Source organism: Limanda limanda, chromosome 1, assembly GCF_963576545.1.
Source record: "Limanda limanda chromosome 1, fLimLim1.1, whole genome shotgun sequence".
NCBI classification, from domain to species: Eukaryota; Metazoa; Chordata; class Actinopteri; order Pleuronectiformes; family Pleuronectidae; genus Limanda; species Limanda limanda.
Genome location: NC_083636.1, coordinates 14403600 through 14420825, shown reverse-complemented (window position 1 = coordinate 14420825; position 17226 = coordinate 14403600). Strand labels below are relative to the sequence as shown.

At 42.7% G+C, this 17226-nt stretch overlaps 2 protein-coding genes across 2 annotated transcripts; one reads left to right on the top strand and one right to left on the bottom strand.

Annotated features, from left to right (window-relative positions):
• Positions 1-288: 288 nt before the first annotated feature.
• LOC133000603 (hyaluronidase PH-20-like) lies at positions 289-4947 on the top strand. The gene is made up of 10 exons (XM_061070729.1): positions 289-350; positions 435-438; positions 525-704; positions 1221-1397; positions 1865-2031; positions 2118-2286; positions 2365-2583; positions 2669-2830; positions 3702-3791; positions 4510-4947. The coding sequence occupies exons 1-10, from the start codon at positions 289-291 to the stop codon at positions 4945-4947; spliced, it is 1668 nt and encodes a 555-aa protein (XP_060926712.1).
• Positions 4948-8734: 3787 nt separating this feature from the next.
• Positions 8735-9763, bottom strand: tmem229a (transmembrane protein 229A). The gene has a single exon (XM_061069799.1). The coding sequence runs from the start codon at positions 9761-9763 to the stop codon at positions 8735-8737; it is 1029 nt and encodes a 342-aa protein (XP_060925782.1).
• Between the last annotated feature and the right edge of the window lie 7463 nt (positions 9764-17226).

Here is a 17226-nt window from a genome sequence, read left to right as displayed (position 1 = left end):
CGCCTCGTGGCGGAGCTTCGCCACAAATCAAGGAAACTACAGCCTCAGTAAAATGACTTATATGATGGTTTGTTAAAGTCTATACTGGAACAGTCCCCTTCTAAAACCACATTTGAAATCACCAGATCCTGATTTATATTTTGTATACGTGACAAATCGCACACGCTCCTAAAGTCCTATACAGATACCAGATTTTTTTTATCAAGATACATGAACATAACCCTGAAAAATCAATGACAGGTTGCAAAATGCATTATCTTGCAATGTTATACAAATTGAAAACCTACGATGAGTAGAAACCAGACTGTCACTGCAGGATTTGGGGCCATTCGTTACTTCTGTGCCTTTTCGTGTGCTCTGAACATCTTGTAACATCTTTCTTGTTTTGATATTCTGAAATACAGAGTTTAACAGTCTCTATTCCTTGTCCACAGGCAGGTGAAAGGATGGTTTCCGTCGCACAGAAGAGCCGAAGCTGTGTGCTGCTTCTCCTCTCGCTCACACATTCCATCCTCCCCCCTCAGGCCCTCTTCTCTTTCTTCTCCGTGGCAATCGTTTCCGTCTGGCCTGCTCTCGCGTCAGCCGACCTGAGGACGACAAAGGCCCCGACCCTTCCTGTCAGTGGCATGAACAAATCCACCTCAACCACGGTTTCTACAGCTTTTGCCAACTCGGCGATCAAAAGCTCATCCCCCACATCGCAGGCAACAGACTTCTCTTCCTTAACTGCCGTTACATCGTCTCTGTCAAAAATCTCTATTTCAACAAGTTTGATACCATCTTCTATCGATGTCCAAAACTCGTCCACACTTTCCAACAAGGCCTCTCTGACTCCTGATTCCTTCCATGCTCATCCGGCATCTCATTGTCTTCTTCGACCCCTAAAACCCATTTTTCAGCAGCTACCAGAGTCCTGCAAACATTCGACTATGTCTCTTAAAACAATGGCGCCTCTTTTAAGCACAGACTCTCAGTCCTCCTTGTCCGAAATGTCTCTGCATCCTGCTCAACCTCAGACTTCTGTCTCGCCAACGTCTACATTTTCTTCCTCCTATTCAGTTTTACCTCCCAAACCTTCCTGGTCTTCTACTACTACAAACAAGACACTCTCCCCCGTTTCAACATCATCTTTTCCTGTGACATTCTCGTCTCTCATTTCAAAAACTCTCGCCGAACTTCCACCCGTTCCTCTCCTCGAACCGTCCCCATTTCCCACAAAGGAATCGAACCCTCATCGTTCCAAGCTACCTCTGCTTCGATCCCTCCCTCACACCACAGGTCCGCTGTTCAAGCACCAACCTTTCACTGTGAGCTGGAACATCCCTGATCTGGTGTGTAACAGATACAACATCTCCCTGGACACCTCAGCGTTTAAAGGAGTGGCCACGCCTGCAAAGGTGAGGGGACCAAAACTCGGATGATTTCCGTTGGACATTTTAAAATTTACATCACCTTGTGAATATCTGGTTTGTGGTTTGGAAAGTAGGGCCAGAAAATAAGAGGAGGAAGAGTTTCTTTCCTTCTATATTTTGTAGAATTAAGTGAAAATGCTGATGATAAAGTCAAACTAAATCAGTGGAAGATATTTTTTGGCACAATCTCCTCAATGTCTGAATACTGATCACCACACTGTGTTTTATTAAAAAGAGAAAGAATCTCCTTGTTAATTAAACTGGAGAGCAATTTCACCAGTTCCTCTACTCGTGTCATTTTGTAGATGAATCACTTGCTTCACAAAGTTTGATGTTTTCTTTGCCTTTAATCTTCGAATTTCAAGTTTATTCTTATTTCACCTTAACATTTATTCTTCGTGCTAAAATCCTCCTGTTCCACTTGTTGAAGTTGATTCCTTTCTCTGTCGTAGGTCCCGGGTCAGTTCCTGTCTCTGTTCTACACAGACCGGCTGGGTCTTTACCCACATGTAGACCTTGTTGGTAGAAAACAGTTGTATGGAGGTATTCCTCAGAGGGGCAACCTGAGAGCCAGCATGAACAAGGCCAGAGCTGATATCACCTACTACATCACATCCAAGTGAGTCTCAGAAATCCAACCTTTAGTAACTGGCCATGTTTTGACACTGATCCCTAACCTCCTCTTCCTCCTGTCTTCCTCTGCAGGACCAGCCGGGGTTTGGCTGTGATAGACTGGGAGGAATGGCGCCCCCTCTGGGAAAGGAACTGGGGCACTAAGAGAATCTACCAGCTCTTATCTGTGGCCCATGCCATGCAGACAAACCGCTCGCTCACAGTGGAGCAGGCCACAGAAAAAGCCAAACAACGGTTCCAGGTCTGATTTAACTATGAGAACAAATTCAAAGTAGATATCTGGTTGGTGAATAATCATGAGCAGCCCTTTCTTTTGTAGGTGGCAGCCAGAAGTTTGATGTCAGGGATGTTGACGATGGGCAGAGCCATGAGGCCCAACTACCTCTGGGGCTTCTACCTGTTTCCCAACTGCTATAACTACGGCTGGTTGGAGCCCGGCTACACAGGCCGGTGCTCCAAGGAGGTGAGGAGGCAGAACGATGAGCTCCTGTGGCTGTGGGAGTCCAGCACGGCCCTCTACCCATCGGTCTACCTGCAGGTTGGTTTGTAAAAAAAGGGCCATCCTGAGTGTTGCTTACAGATTTCCGACCTCTCAGGTTGATTTGTTGTGTTTCTGTTCTCAGGCCTCACTGGCAGATAACCCCAGAGCTGCCCTGATGGTGAGGAACCGTGTCCAGGAGGCTCTGCGAGTGTCCACCCTGCCACAGCGCAGTGGAGGCACTGCGCCCGTGTTTGTTTACACACGTCCCGTCTTTGTCGATCAGAACAGACGCTTCCTCAGCCAGGTAAACACGAGCCGAGTAAATGTTGATTTGTTTAATACAGGCCTCACTCACGAGATGCAGACGTAAAGGGCGCACAGCATCAGACCTATTTACCAATCTTTCTAAATAAATAAATAATTATATCCACCATCTTTTGAAAACACCTCATTCCTTTATTACAGTTAGTATAATTAATAAAGTGAATTTGATTTTACTAATCACATTAATTAAGGTTGTGCTCTACTAAGATAGAGCCTTGATGAATCAAACACCTGAGTCAACTCTTTCATGTCAAAATGGCGGCTGTGAAAAAGGTGTTATAATGAACCTATTTTTCTTTTGTGCTTTTTATTTAACATCTTTTTATGACTATGATTAAGATTATTATTATTAGTAGTAGTAGTATTACAGTACCTTGTCTTGAACCTCCCACCTTACATGTATGCTCTGCCAAATTACAGTTTTTTTATTTAGAAAACACACACACAAACACACGCACACACACACACAAACACACACACGCGTGCGCACACACGCACACACGCAAATAAAAAAAAAGACAATAGAAATATGCCATTAGGGAGCGGCCACACGCTGAACTAGATGAGCTACATCTTAAGTTACACCTTCATCTCAGCAGTGACGAGTTTCCCGCCTGAGGTCGACTTTGAGGTGGAGTTTGGTTTCTGTGGTTTAACGACAGCCTGTGCAGGTGGTAACCCTCACCTGAGCGTGTAATCCTCCTCCTCTCTTCTCACCTCGTTTGTGTCTATTCATACATTAACGTGTCTTAAGCCTTACCGTCTGTGCAGTGTGCATGTAAACATGTATTCATCATCTTTAAGTCTACAGAGGCATTTTATAGGGACCGTGTTTAACCATTTGTGTCCAGGGGGACTTGGTGAGCACCGTGGGGGAGAGTGCAGCCGTGGGAGCGTCTGGTGCTGTGCTGTGGGGGGCCAGCGCTGACTATAACGACCAGGTAACATCACACCGCAGACCCCCACTGCTGTGCTGAAAGACATGGAGCTGTAGTGACGGCGGCTGGTCAGAAACAGACAAAGGGTTCAGTAAGATGATATAAGAGTCTGTTACCCATCCAAAGCCAAGACTTACCACAAGCTACGAGACTGTGAAATGATGTTAAACCCTGCTGTAGAACCACTAGACTTCATGGTATCAGCTGCGTTTTAAGAAAAATGGGTTTTATTCACACTACCCACAATCCTCAGGGGTTATAGCGATGTCTCTGATTGGTGGAGCTCGCTGTTACTGTGGAAGTGTTTACGACTGGAAAACTCATGTTGGCTTCAATCAGGTCATTCAGCGTTAGTACACAAGGTTACTATACTATAGTCTGTACAAGGATTCACAATGGTTTATGGGATGTGTAGTTCATTTAAAATAATATGTACGTTATGTCAATTTTACAATATCTTTTATAGTCACAATTACTCCAGTAGTTGGTCGACCTGGTTCCAGACTTAAAACTAAAACTAAAAGGATTTTCTGAAACGTCAGTGAAGGGCCCCCCAGGCTCCTGCGTTTAACAATCTCATCCAACAACAGGATTTCCTATATCCACAAGCTGCTCAGTAACATACATGACGACTGTTAAACATGTATATTTGCTTTTTGAGTACTTCTCCCTTCTTGCTCTTTAATGTCCCTTCCTCCACTCCCCTTCCTTCCCTCCCCAGGCCTCTTGTGAATCCCTCTCATCCTACCTCACCTCAACCCTCAATCCTTACGTCACCAACGTCTCCGCGGCCGCCCAGCTCTGCAGCAGCTTCCTGTGTCGGGGGAACGGCCGCTGCGTCCGCAAAAACTACAATTCCAACCACTACCTCCACCTGAACCCTGACAGTTTCCGGGTCGTGCATATTCAGAGGCGCTACCTGGCCCTTGGGAGAGCTACCTTCGTGGACCTGAAGGCTCTGAGCCGGGGATTCACCTGTCAATGCTACAGAGGCCTGAGCTGCACTCCCAGGACTCCCAGGGAGCTCGCCAAGGCCCTGAGGTTCAGTGTGAAACAGGGGCTGCACCAAAAAGCCCACACACTCAATAAAGCGGCATTGGATGATATGCAACAAGGTAGTATTTCTAAAGACAATACTGAGAAGAACTTGAAAGTTTAGCTTGTTGCACAAATCAAACCAAACTGCTCCTTCAGTTCAGACATGGAGAATCCACAGTCCAGCTGCAGACCCTGAAATCCAGATGATCAGAAGGCGTCTGCGTGTTTCACCCCATTAGACTGATTTTCATTTCCTGTGATTGAAATAGAAAAGACGGCCGGCTTTTGCTCGACTGGAGCTCTTCCTCCCGGCTCCTATCACAAATAAATACATTTAAAGGACTCAGGAAGCCTCACCTCATCAAAGCCTCTGCACTGTGACCACACTGACAGAACCTGAACAAATCTGTCAGCAGTCGGCAGTTAACAACCAAACCAGGAGGAAAGGAATCAAAGAGACGGTGCCTTATCAAACACGTCTTATTATTCACTGTAGGCATTTGTATGTGATTTGACTGTACATGTAAATAAATGGAAAGACAGGGTGCGACAGTGTTGTAATGTGTTCAACTTCTCACGGTAGTTTTTAATATCAAATCCCAAAATATAGTCAAATCCAATCCAATTGATTTAAATATAGATTTACAATTGAGCTTCATTCATATTCTATTTCAAAAGGTGCTGTGTTGTGAGAACATGAGGCTGCTCACTCTTCCTCATAACAATGACAACAGCTCATTCAGGCTGAAGTAACGTGTGCAACATCACAGCTCTGACACTCAAGCTAAATGGAAATGATTTCCTCTTTGCTTCTTCGTCTGTGAAATGTAGTATAGTATATTAGAATATTATGTGTATCATAAAAAGACTAATAATATAATATTATATTGTGAATCTTTTTGAAAGCAGCATCTTGTTGCTACTGCAAACAGGGCGGATAATGTACAGTGTAAACAACAGGGTTTATCTGTTTGTTTCCATGTGTGTGTGAAAGCCTGTTTTCATGTTTGTCTCTGGAGGGGTTGTGTGTTCTATTCCCATCGTGGCGTTGTCAGCAGATACTGTGGGTCATTGGTGTATTAGTGTGGGTCCTCTGGGTGCTGAGTGGGAGGTTGAGACTGAATGTGTGTGGGTGTGTGTTTGCTTGGTTTCCTGAAGAAGTGGTTTGACATGTTGATTTTTGCATCACGGCTTGATCACTCAAATGTGTTGCTTGGTTATTTGCTTTTGTTTGTTACTTATCTATGCTGTGTCTCGGGAGGTAGAGCGGGTCGTCCACAAACCAGAAGGTCAGTGGTTCGATCCCAGTCTCCCCTATGCTGCAGGTGTGAGTGTATGTGAAAAGTGCTGTACATAGTTGCAGCGCAGTGACTGGGTGACAGGTAAAACTGTATTGTAAAGCCCATTAAAATTCATGCAAAACTTGTATTGACTTGCTGCTCAGACCGAGTTTGACATGACAAACAGATTCTGCTGAACTGCTTCCTCTACACTATCCCTGCAATAAAACAGTAATAATAGAGTGCACCAGGAACTACTGTGTGTTCTACTGTGACTAACAGAGCTTAAAACCAACATCACCTGTAATATAATCTGCTTGCTAGTGTCTTTGGACATATACAGAGTATATAGACAAACACAGATGTACAATGAAGTGCTATCTGCAGCTGACGACACCACGTCAGTCTTGTGAGTCAACCAGAGAATGAGGGCACAACAACCAGCATGGAAAAAAAACAAGACAAAGGAAAAACCTGTTTTTCCATCTTGCCTTCGCCTGCTCTGCGTCATTTTCCCCTTTTGCAATCCTGCTTTACAACTAGAGCAGTCAAATTAAAAATAGGTTCAAGCTTTTATGTGGACGCTCCTCATCTGTTTTATGACCAGAGGTAGTCATGTTGGGTACAAAGTGGAACATATTCACTTAGAACTCTGCTGAATGGTGCTCGTCAACATTTGAAGGGAAGAAAAGGTGGAGTCACGTTGCAGAAAAGAATATTTAATTGAAAGTGTGAGTCATAGAGTACATGCCATTGGAAGTCAGCCATCCATTTCTATTCTAACCTTTTCTAAAAGCACTTTGACTAACACAACACAGAAGGAAATCTGAATTACAGTTATTTGACCATTGAAAATCTCAATGTCACTCGCTCATGTGACGATAAAAGGAATGCTTAACAGATAAAATGAATTCTAAGAATCCAAAGTGAATAATTCTAATAAATGTTAATGATGCCTGATAATTTTGAATGATATTCCAGAGTGTACAAGGCCATAAACCTTTTATTGTATTTTGCACTAAAATGGTATATTTTACGACAGATGGATTATCAAACTCTCAAAACAACTTTGTATGGTAAATCTAAAACCTTCAACGTTAGGAAAAGGTTAAGACATTCCCAGAGTAATTCAATAGAAATGACCTACATCTAGAGTTGAATTGAGAACAACCTGCAACCTCAATTTACACAATTGTATTAAAAGGCAGCTTCATACATGGCAAGATTATGATTATTCACAGTGCACATTAGACTAAAGACCACTGTAAAGTCAGGTTTCAAAACAGCTTTAGTAAAATGTGTTCCCCCTGAACTCATGAGTGATATCTACGTCAAGATAAGTTGATCAATTTATATTTGTATTAGATGTTTTCCTCTCTGAGATTTAAATGTCAGCCCTGACGCTGATTGACGGAGATGATATGAAATGTACAAATCCGTCAGTTGGTGATAAACTTGCTCAGTCAAAGTGCTTCGGCATTAATTTGATTCGATTAAGCTCAGACCTATAAAAAACTCTTTAGTTTAAGGACATAGCAATGTTCGAATTTAAACATCACTTGCATTGACATTGGTTATAGTTCATGCTCTTTTCTTTAGAAACAGGACAAACTGAGGAACAGACGGAGACCCGTGGGACACTTGGTCCGTTTGAGTGCAGCCAGCTCGGTTTGCAGAGGAAGGCACTGCAGCAAAGTCACGTTTGGTTCATGAAAGATTCACAGTAACATCTCACTCGGCTCCTCGGCTCTGCTCAGCTACAAGTTTTCGCATTGCTACTCTTGGTTTATCTCTATGTGCTAATAGGTGCCATGCGTCACTCTAATACGCTCATAAAACAATAAAATCTGAAAATGGGGCAAATGGATACAAGTCTCTTGTTGGAACTTTTGAAAAAATATTTAAAAACTGCCTTATAACTTTTAGGTGGTAATATGTGAGTTTTAAATTATAAAACTAAAAGTGTATTTCTACTTCTTGGTGTTTTAGCTACAGTTAAAGCATGCCAGTGCATATAATCTGACCCAAGCTACTCTACCACTGCAGGTATTTAAAAATATTCACACTTTCAGTTGTGAAACGGCTTAATATTAAAACCACAGGTCACGTCTGACAAGTAAAAATGGCAGTAAAGTGAATTTAAACATGTTAAAAAACAGGCTCGTGTTTTTATCCTCAGAAATGGACCCAGAAATATCAGGCTTTAATGTCTCATCTTCATATTTGTCCTCATTCCCGAATCTGAGAATCTCCCCATCTGTTGTCACAGTAACACATGTCCCCTCCCAACAGACTGAACTCAAAGTATCTGAAGCTGTTTTCAGACATGAACTCCGGACTTTCTCCGGAGTTCGCATTTCACACGTGAAACAAGACAGCAGGAGATTTTAAATCTGTCGCGTGTTAGAAACTCTGTGTAAGTCTGAAAGCAGCTTTATAGATATATGGCCTCCAAGACTGGTCCCACATTATAACATACTTTACCTAAACTTTAACCTTTTTGTCATTGAATACGTTTTGAGTAATAAATATAAGGCCTGTTCATTTTCTGTTAGAATAAATAGTTGTCAGTAGGACGCGGTTCAGACAAGTAAGGATTAAAACTTCTGTAAGAAAATATGAAAGTTTTTATTTATTCTTGGAGTCCAGCTCTCCGTTGACCTCTTTGCTCTCCTCGCCCAAGTCATTCCCATCTTTGGGGCACACTTTGATCCTCATCAGTACATTGGACAGGACGTCCTGATACAGGCTGAGGCCGACCCAGCCGGGCAGGTACAGCAGGGTGATGAGCCCCATGACGTTGTAGGGGTAGTGGGAGTAATCCCAGGAGCAGGCGTTAAACTGCCTGAGGAACAGGCCCCAGCAGAACTCCCAGGTGTAGATGAAGCAGACGTAGATGGGGAGCCGCTGCCACGTCCTCCAGCCCCGGCGGAAGCGCAGGTGCAGGTAGAGCTTCTCCACTACGAAGCTGCAGCTGCCGTACATCAGGAAGGACCACGGGGACGTGTGGCCGCTCAGGCTTCGGTCCGACTTCTCCACCAGGTGGAAGATGGCGGTGAAGATCACCTCGTCCAGAAGGCCCTGCATCCCGAAGAAGAGGAATCGCACCAAGCCGGGGAGACCCTCGGGCGCATGCGGGCGCTTGTCCCCCCTGTCCCCCGGGCTCCGGAGGTCAGGGGTGCCCGAGGAGCTGTACCGCAGCCTGGACACCCATCTGTGGAACACCTGGGTGAAGTAGAGAGCCAGGAGGTAGTGCACTACCAGCTGGGACCCGGACACCACCCTCACCTGCTCGGGCAGCGTGCTCAAGCTGCCGATGAGCAGCTGCAGCCCAATGTAGATGGAGGGATAGAAAACCAGGTGAAACACCGCGGGCCGACCCCCGAAGCTGCTCTTCTGCGCGTACACCTTCTCCAGCAAGAAGTGGTTCAGCGCGTGCACGAGGCACAGGTACGGGGAGGAGAAGCCCAGCAGCTTGGGGTCGCGGTGGTCCGAGACCCCCTGCAGCGAGGACAGCAGCACGTCCAGGGACACGCCGTGCATCCCGTACAAGTACACCTTGATCCATCGAGGCAGATCCCGCAGCGACCCCGCCGAGTGCCCGGTCTCCCCGGACGGTTCTTCTCGGCGGGAGCAGCGGCTGCGAGCACCGGCCATGGTCGGTCAGCGTGTGTGCAGAGATCCAGCTGAGCTCCGGCTCCACATTGTTATCTGTTGTGTTTCGCTGCACCAGCACTCTGAAGACCGAGCTGCGCCTGAAAGCACCATACACTCCTGTGGTGATTTATGCTGAGTTCATGTACTTGCTGGAAAATTGTAATTTGGAATTTTCCGCGTCTCCACTTCCCTGTGTTTTTTATAGCATTGAATAACTGATTGAAACCAAACTAACGGAAAACTTGAACGTAGATCAGTGTGATTAGAAGTAAGTAAAATGACAGAAACCATATTTGAGAAAAGCTTAGGTGTTTTTTCACTTTTTTGGGGGGTCCAAGTCCCATTCACTAACATGGAGGAGGTAGGGTTTTTTACCTATAATGTAGCCGGCCACCAGGTCCGATTGAGACGTTTTGGCTTTCTCAAATTTTAAGAAGGCACCATCTTGTCCATCTTTACATGGAATTAAATTAAGCTGTTCATTTCCATAAAAGAGTTTGACCGACAAATCCACCGAAACGACACAGAATTGATTTCATTAGCAGGAGCTGCGTTCAGAGTCTTCAGAGAAATTCCCAGCAGCACTTTAAGATACAACACTAAGGACCTGATGGAGGCTTCATCTCTCACATAATATCTTTAATATTAACAACAGAAAACAATCATGTTGCTATAAGAGCCCCTCAATAAACTAATCTGTTAGAAAAGGAGCTCATTAAATACTATTTGTAAATATTCTTTTATCAAATCACAAAAAGTGCTGTGTGTAAAGGATGGTGATTTAAAAGGGTTTTAAAAGGGTTTACAATAATGCAGAAAGATAAATATAACTAAAACTGTAAAAAAAAAAGATTAGAAAGTACAACAGTTTCACTTTGTGTACATGTGTAATGAATTGGAAGTGCAAATGATGACGGGACGTGGGCATGATTACTTTATACTTACTCCAGATTAAATTGCCATTAATCCTTAATCCAACCCCTGCAGTGATCAGAGGGTTTGCAGTATACCTGGATGGCCACAGGGGGCACTGCTTTCAGAGTGTGTGTGTGTGAGAGAGGACGCCATCTGGTGTTCCAACGCCTCCATTTCTTCTTGAGATGTGTCCGACTGTAGTAAAGATTGTGGATGAAGAGTGTGTGTCAGTGTGTGTTGGATAAACACAATAGTGCGTAGAAAGTCCGATTGGTTTTGTGTTGGTGTGCACAAGAAGGGAGAGAGGATCAATTTGAGCATATTTGTCAGCAAATTCGTGCTTTTTCGAGCAAATAGAAGCAAATAGTAACGACAATTTTTATAAAACAATAGAAACAATGAAGATAAAATAAATAAAATAAGATAAAACAAATAAATAATAATAATAATAATAAAAAAATACAAATTAATTAAATATATATAAACCAGGATTGCTCTACCCTTGAAAGTACCAACTATAAAATACAATTTCTAAAATGTCTAGGGCTGCAAAGCAGCACTGGGGCCCGAGCATATGCATTTTGAAGCATTGCATGCGTTTTGCCTGAAATAAAAATAAAATGACTTGAGGAAATATTTACAGATAGAGCTGTTCAGGATTGGACTCTGATCATGAGACAGAAGTTTGGTGGTGATAGGACAATGCAGAGTGTAGTTATGACAACATCGTCTCCTTTGTCGAAGGATGAACCTTCACCGTACCTCAATGTTTTCACGGTTTGAGGAAATGTCCCAATTCTGAGAGAGAGAGAGACGTCACCTTTGCAAGACATAAATATTCCTTTGATCTTTGACCACTGTCACTGCAGGAGTGTAGTTTGGCGGTGATGACGGGACGTGGGCATGATTACTTTATACTTACTCCAGATTAAATTGCCATTAATCCTTAATCCAACCCCTGCAGTGATCAGAGGGTTTGCAGTATACCTGGATGGCCACAGGGGGCACTGCTTTCAGAGTGTGTGTGTGTGTGTGTGTGTGTGAGAGAGGACGCCATCTGGTGTTCCAACGCCTCCATTTCTTCTTGAGATGTGTCCGACTGTAGTAAAGATTGTGGATGAAGAGTGTGTGTCAGTGTGTGTTGGATAAACACAATAGTGCGTAGAAAGTCAGATTGGTTTTGTGTTTGTGTGCACACGAAGGGAGAGAGGATCAATTTGATCATATTTGTCAGTAAATTCGTGCTTTTTCGAGCAAATAGAAGCAAATAGTAACGACAATTTTTATAAAACAATAGAAACAATGAAGATAAAATAAATAAAATAAGATAAAACAAATAAATAATAATAATAAAAAAAAATACAAATTAATTAAATATATATAAACCAGGATTGCTCTACCCTTGAAAGTACCAACTATAAAATACAATTTCTAAAATGTCTAGGGCTGCAAAGCAGCACTGGGGCCCGAGCATATGCATTTTGAAGCATTGCATGCGTTTTGCCTGAAATAAAAATAAAATGACTTGAGGAAATATTGACAGATAGAGCTGTTCAGGATTGGACTCTGATCATGAGACAGAAGTTTGGTGGTGATAGGACAATGCAGAGTAGAGTTATGACAACATCGTCTCCTTTGTCGAAGGATGAACCTTCACCGTACCTCAATGTCTTCACGGTTTGAGGAAATGTCCCAATTCTGAGAGAGAGAGAGAGAGACGTCACCTTTGCAAGACATAAATATTCCTTTGATCTTTGACCACTGTCACTGCAGGAGTGTAGTTTTTGTTTACGACTCAGCATCAAAGGATTCATGGTCCATGTATGTCCGGGTTACAGAACAGTTTTAACGTTGTGCAATCAAATTTGACGCCACGCCACAGTCACAGCGTGTGATTAAAAAAATCGATCTCTGAGTTAGTTTGTTTCTGCGTCTTGTTGTGATGACACTCATCTCAATTTGAAGTTAATATGATGAAAGCCCTGGTACAAGTACCTCAAAGTAAAAAAGCGGACTATGGCCAAAATGGCCAATAAATGCAAAATAGCAGGCTTCCTGTTGCGTTTTTCCAATTACACCTCAGACTTTTTTGTTTGTCTGGTCATGATACACCTGTGTATCGATTTGTCAAGATCGGTCAATGTATATTCTCACCACTTTCTAATTTACTGCAAACTTTTAAAGATTTTTGAGCATGTTGAAGCCGTCAAAAAGCCCATTCACTACGCTCAGAAGAATTCTTACAATTTCAATAGGGCCACACCTGTCAGTACCTGTCAGTGCTCGGGCCCTAATAAAGATTCTCTCTGTTCATAAAGAAAATAACAACACGGAGCCGAACAATCCTCTATCGTCATGACAACACATCTTCACTAGCAGATCATCTTTTCACCTGTCGAGTACAAAAATGAATTAAATCCACAGAGAAACTTCTGTTAGTTTAAAGAGGCCTTTACCTCCGTGTGTGGAGCGGAGTCAATCTATTCTCAACGTTTTGGAGTTCACTTAATTAGCAGCTTCATTATTGATCCATATTTAATCCTCCTCCTCCTCCACTTTACATCTCGTCTTGTTAGTTCCTCTAACTTTTAGTTTCTCCTCCTCTGTCCTTTTCTCTCTCCATCACCAACTTTAACCGGAATCACAAAGAAGTCAGCCAAAGAAAATTAATAATGTAACTCATAGTTTCTAGTTGCTTTCCTCGCACACGGGTTAAAAACAAACACAACTGCAGTATTTGTGTCTCATTGTGGTGATGACAGCTCAGAAAATTAGAAGAATGAGCAGAAAATATATATAAAGACACACTTTCTTAAACAATCTATGAGGAAACCAGGTCATCAGAGCAAAATGACTTTATAAAGACACAGGGGCAGGAAATGCAAAGTTATTATGATCTGACTCAGTATCCATCCATCCATCCATCTCTCTCTCTCTCATGATGTTTTTAATTCTCTCTCATCCTCCCTTCCCGTCCAACATCACTCCTCTTTTTGCCTTTTACTCTGATCCTTCAACAAATCCTATTTACATGATCCACAGGAAACTACAAGCGTTTCATGTTGAAAAGCTTCAAAGCCTCTTTACGTTCCCCTTATCAACAAGGTGAGAATTAAAATGATGAAAGTACAAAAGGAAACAACAAGGACGTAAACAAAGCTCTTGCTCTGCAGCTACGTTAGCATCACAACTCTTCACGAACAAAAACACAAGAAATGAAACTGTGCAGTACAATTACTCACACAATTACAACACTGAATAAACCAAAGAACATTTAAACAGGCTCCAGGTTCCATAAAGAATTGATGCAGACTCCAGGTGCTTAAAGTGCGTGAAACGTGTATTATCCGGAATGACCAACAGGGGGCGACTCCACTGGTTGTTTCTGTAGAAGTCTATGAGAAAATGTCAGGTCTCTCAGTCAGGTCTCTCAGTCAGGCTCCACCCCCTGTCACTCCATATATGGTTTCTTCTGGTTTCCATGAAACTAAGATGGCGCTGATCACAAGGTTGGGTTGACCCGTGTTCTGGACTCACTGATGCAGATCCTGTCCGAGGGATCGGATCTCTACTCTGATCTGATTGGCTGAGATGCACCTGAACACCAGGTCTGATGTTTGTTCCTGAGCTTGTTGTTTTCAGAGATAAAAACAACCCCAGGTTTCTCTTCAGCACTGTAGCCAGGCTGAGAGTCACACCTCCACCGAACCCAGTATCCCTCCATCCCTAAATAGCAATATCTTTATGACCTTTTTTAATGATAAAATTCTAACTATTAGGAATAAAATCAACCATCTCCTGCCCTCAATTGGCACTAATACCCTCCCAACAACAGAGATCTCAGAAACGGCTGAGAATCCTTCCTATTATTTAGACAGCTTCTCTCTGATCACCGGTGATCAGTTTACCAAAATAATCTCAGGTTCTAAACCAACAACCTGTATCTTAGATCCGATTCCAACTAAATTACTTAAAGAAATTCTGCCCCTAATAGATAGTTTGTTACTTAACACAATCAATCTGTCATTATCATCAGGTTATGTACCACAGTCTTTTAAAATAGCTGTAATCAAACCCCTACTCAAAAAACCCACCCTAGACCCAGAGGTTTTAGCAAATTACAGGCCAATATCTAATCTCCCCTTCCTGTCTAAAATCTTAGAAAAAGCTGTGTGAGTTTCTCCAGGAAAATAATATATATGAAGACTTTCAGTCTGGGTTTAGAACCAATCACAGCACAGAGACAGCCCTGGCAAAAGTCACTAATGACCTTCTAATAGCTTCAGATCCGGGACTTGTGTCTGTCCTCGTTCTGTTAGATCTCAGTGCAGCATTCCACACAATTTACCATCACATTTTATTAGAGAGACTAAAACAGTCAATTAACATTAATGGAACCGCGCTAAACTGGTTTAAATCTTATTTTTCTGATCGCTCCCAATTCGTACAAATTAATGATGAGTCATCTGTGCGCACCAAAGTTAACCATGGTGTTCCACAGGGCTCTGCGCTCTGCCCAATTTTATTCTCATTGTATATGCTTCCACTAGGAAACATTATAAGGACACTCGGTAAATTTTCACTGCTATGCGGATGACACCCAGTTATACTTGTCAATAAAACCTGAACAAAGTAATCAATTAACTAAACTTCGAGCATGTCTCAAGGACATAAAAACCTGGATGACCTGCAATTTTCTCTTATTAAACTCAGATAAAACAGAGGTTATAATACTTGGCCCTAAACACCTTAGAGAAACATTATCTAATGATGAAGCTGCGCTAGACGACATTGCCCTTGCTTCCAATGAAACAGTCAGGAACTTGGGAGTGATCTTCGATCCTGATTTGTCCTTTAATAGTCACTTAAAACAAATTTCTAGGACCGCCTTTTTCCACTTGCGCAATATCTCAAAAATCAGACATGTCCTTTCACAAAAAGATGCAGAAAAACTAGTCCACGCCTTTGTTACATCGAGACTGGACTACTGTAATTCACTATTATCAAGCTCCAGCAGTAAGTCTTTAAAGACTCTGCAGCTTGTCCAAAATGCCGCAGCACGTGTCCTGACGAGAACCAAGAAAAGAGAGCACATTTCTCCAGTATAAGCATCGCTACACTGGCTTCCAGTTAAATCTAGAATAAAATTTAAAATTCTCCTCACCTTCAAGGCCCTTAATAAAATGGCACCTTTTTATCTTAAAGAGATGTTAGTACCTTATCAACCCACTAGAGGGCTCCGATCCCAGAATTCAGGTTTACTTGTCGTCTCTAAAAGTAGAGGAGGAGCCAGAGCTTTAAGCCATCAAGCCCCACTGCTGTGGAATAATCTCTCACTTTCAGTTCGGGAAGCAGACACCATCTGTTCGTTTAAGAGTAGACTTAAAACCTTCCTTTTTGATAAAGCTTATAGTTAGAGCTAATTAGTGCGGCAGAAAGTAACTTGTCCTATATGACACATGACACACGGAGCTTCTCTTTCCTGCTTCTCCTTCCTCTTCTCCAGCCTTATCACATCAAAGTAACTCATCTCATCAGTACATGTTACTAACTTGACCCCTCCCCCGGAGTTTCTGTGCCGCACCATGGATTATGATTGTGGATCGCGTGTCGGAGGTCTCGGTGGTGGATCCAGTTTGGTGGATTCTGTATCGTGCCAGCTGATCGTAGTGGTAATGGAGGATCCTTTATCACGTTGGCATCGGATGGTGGTGGACCACGACCGAGGTGGCAGCTGATGATGGATCCTAACTGGCGGCAGTGGACAATGACTGTGGACTATAGTGGATCCCATCTTGATGCTGGATCGTGATCTTGCTGGTTGCTGACCAGAGACTATGATGCAGCAGGACTGCTTGACATATAGTATTGAAGTTATCCTTCAAAAATGTTTACCCTCATCGATGCTGCTAAAAATCTTTAATCCCGATGATGTTTTCCTACACTTGACATCTATTGCACTTCTGTCCGTCCTGGGAGACGGATCCTCACAAGTGGCTCTCTCTGAGGTTTCTACATATTTTTATCTGTTAAAAGGGTTTTTAGTAGTTTGTCCTGACTCTTGCTGAGGGTGAAGGACAGAGGATGTCTCACCATGTTAAAGCCCTATGAGACGAATTGTTATTTGTGAATGTGGGCTATACAAATACAATTTGATTGATTGATTGATTGATATTACCAGGCCAAAGCAGAACACTAGCCAAGTGGCCTGAGACTCCCAGGTTTACTCTGTGTTATTTGGGTTTTCATATTTTCAATAATCACAAACTTGTTGGAAATTCTTACCAGTGAGAATATCAGCTCTGATGGGTCGTTGATCCCCCACCTGCTCTTTTTGTGGCACCCTGGGTGAATCTCTAGTTTGAAGAATCTAATTGGTTTGGTTATTTCATAATAGATAGAGAACTTATAGGCTGTAATCAACAAGTATTTCCATTCATAAGATGTCTCGAAATTATTTTCTCATTACAGGTTAACATACCATAATATCTTGTTTAGTCTGAAGAGCTGTCAAAAGTTTGAGGATGTTGGGGCTAGTAGAATAGGAA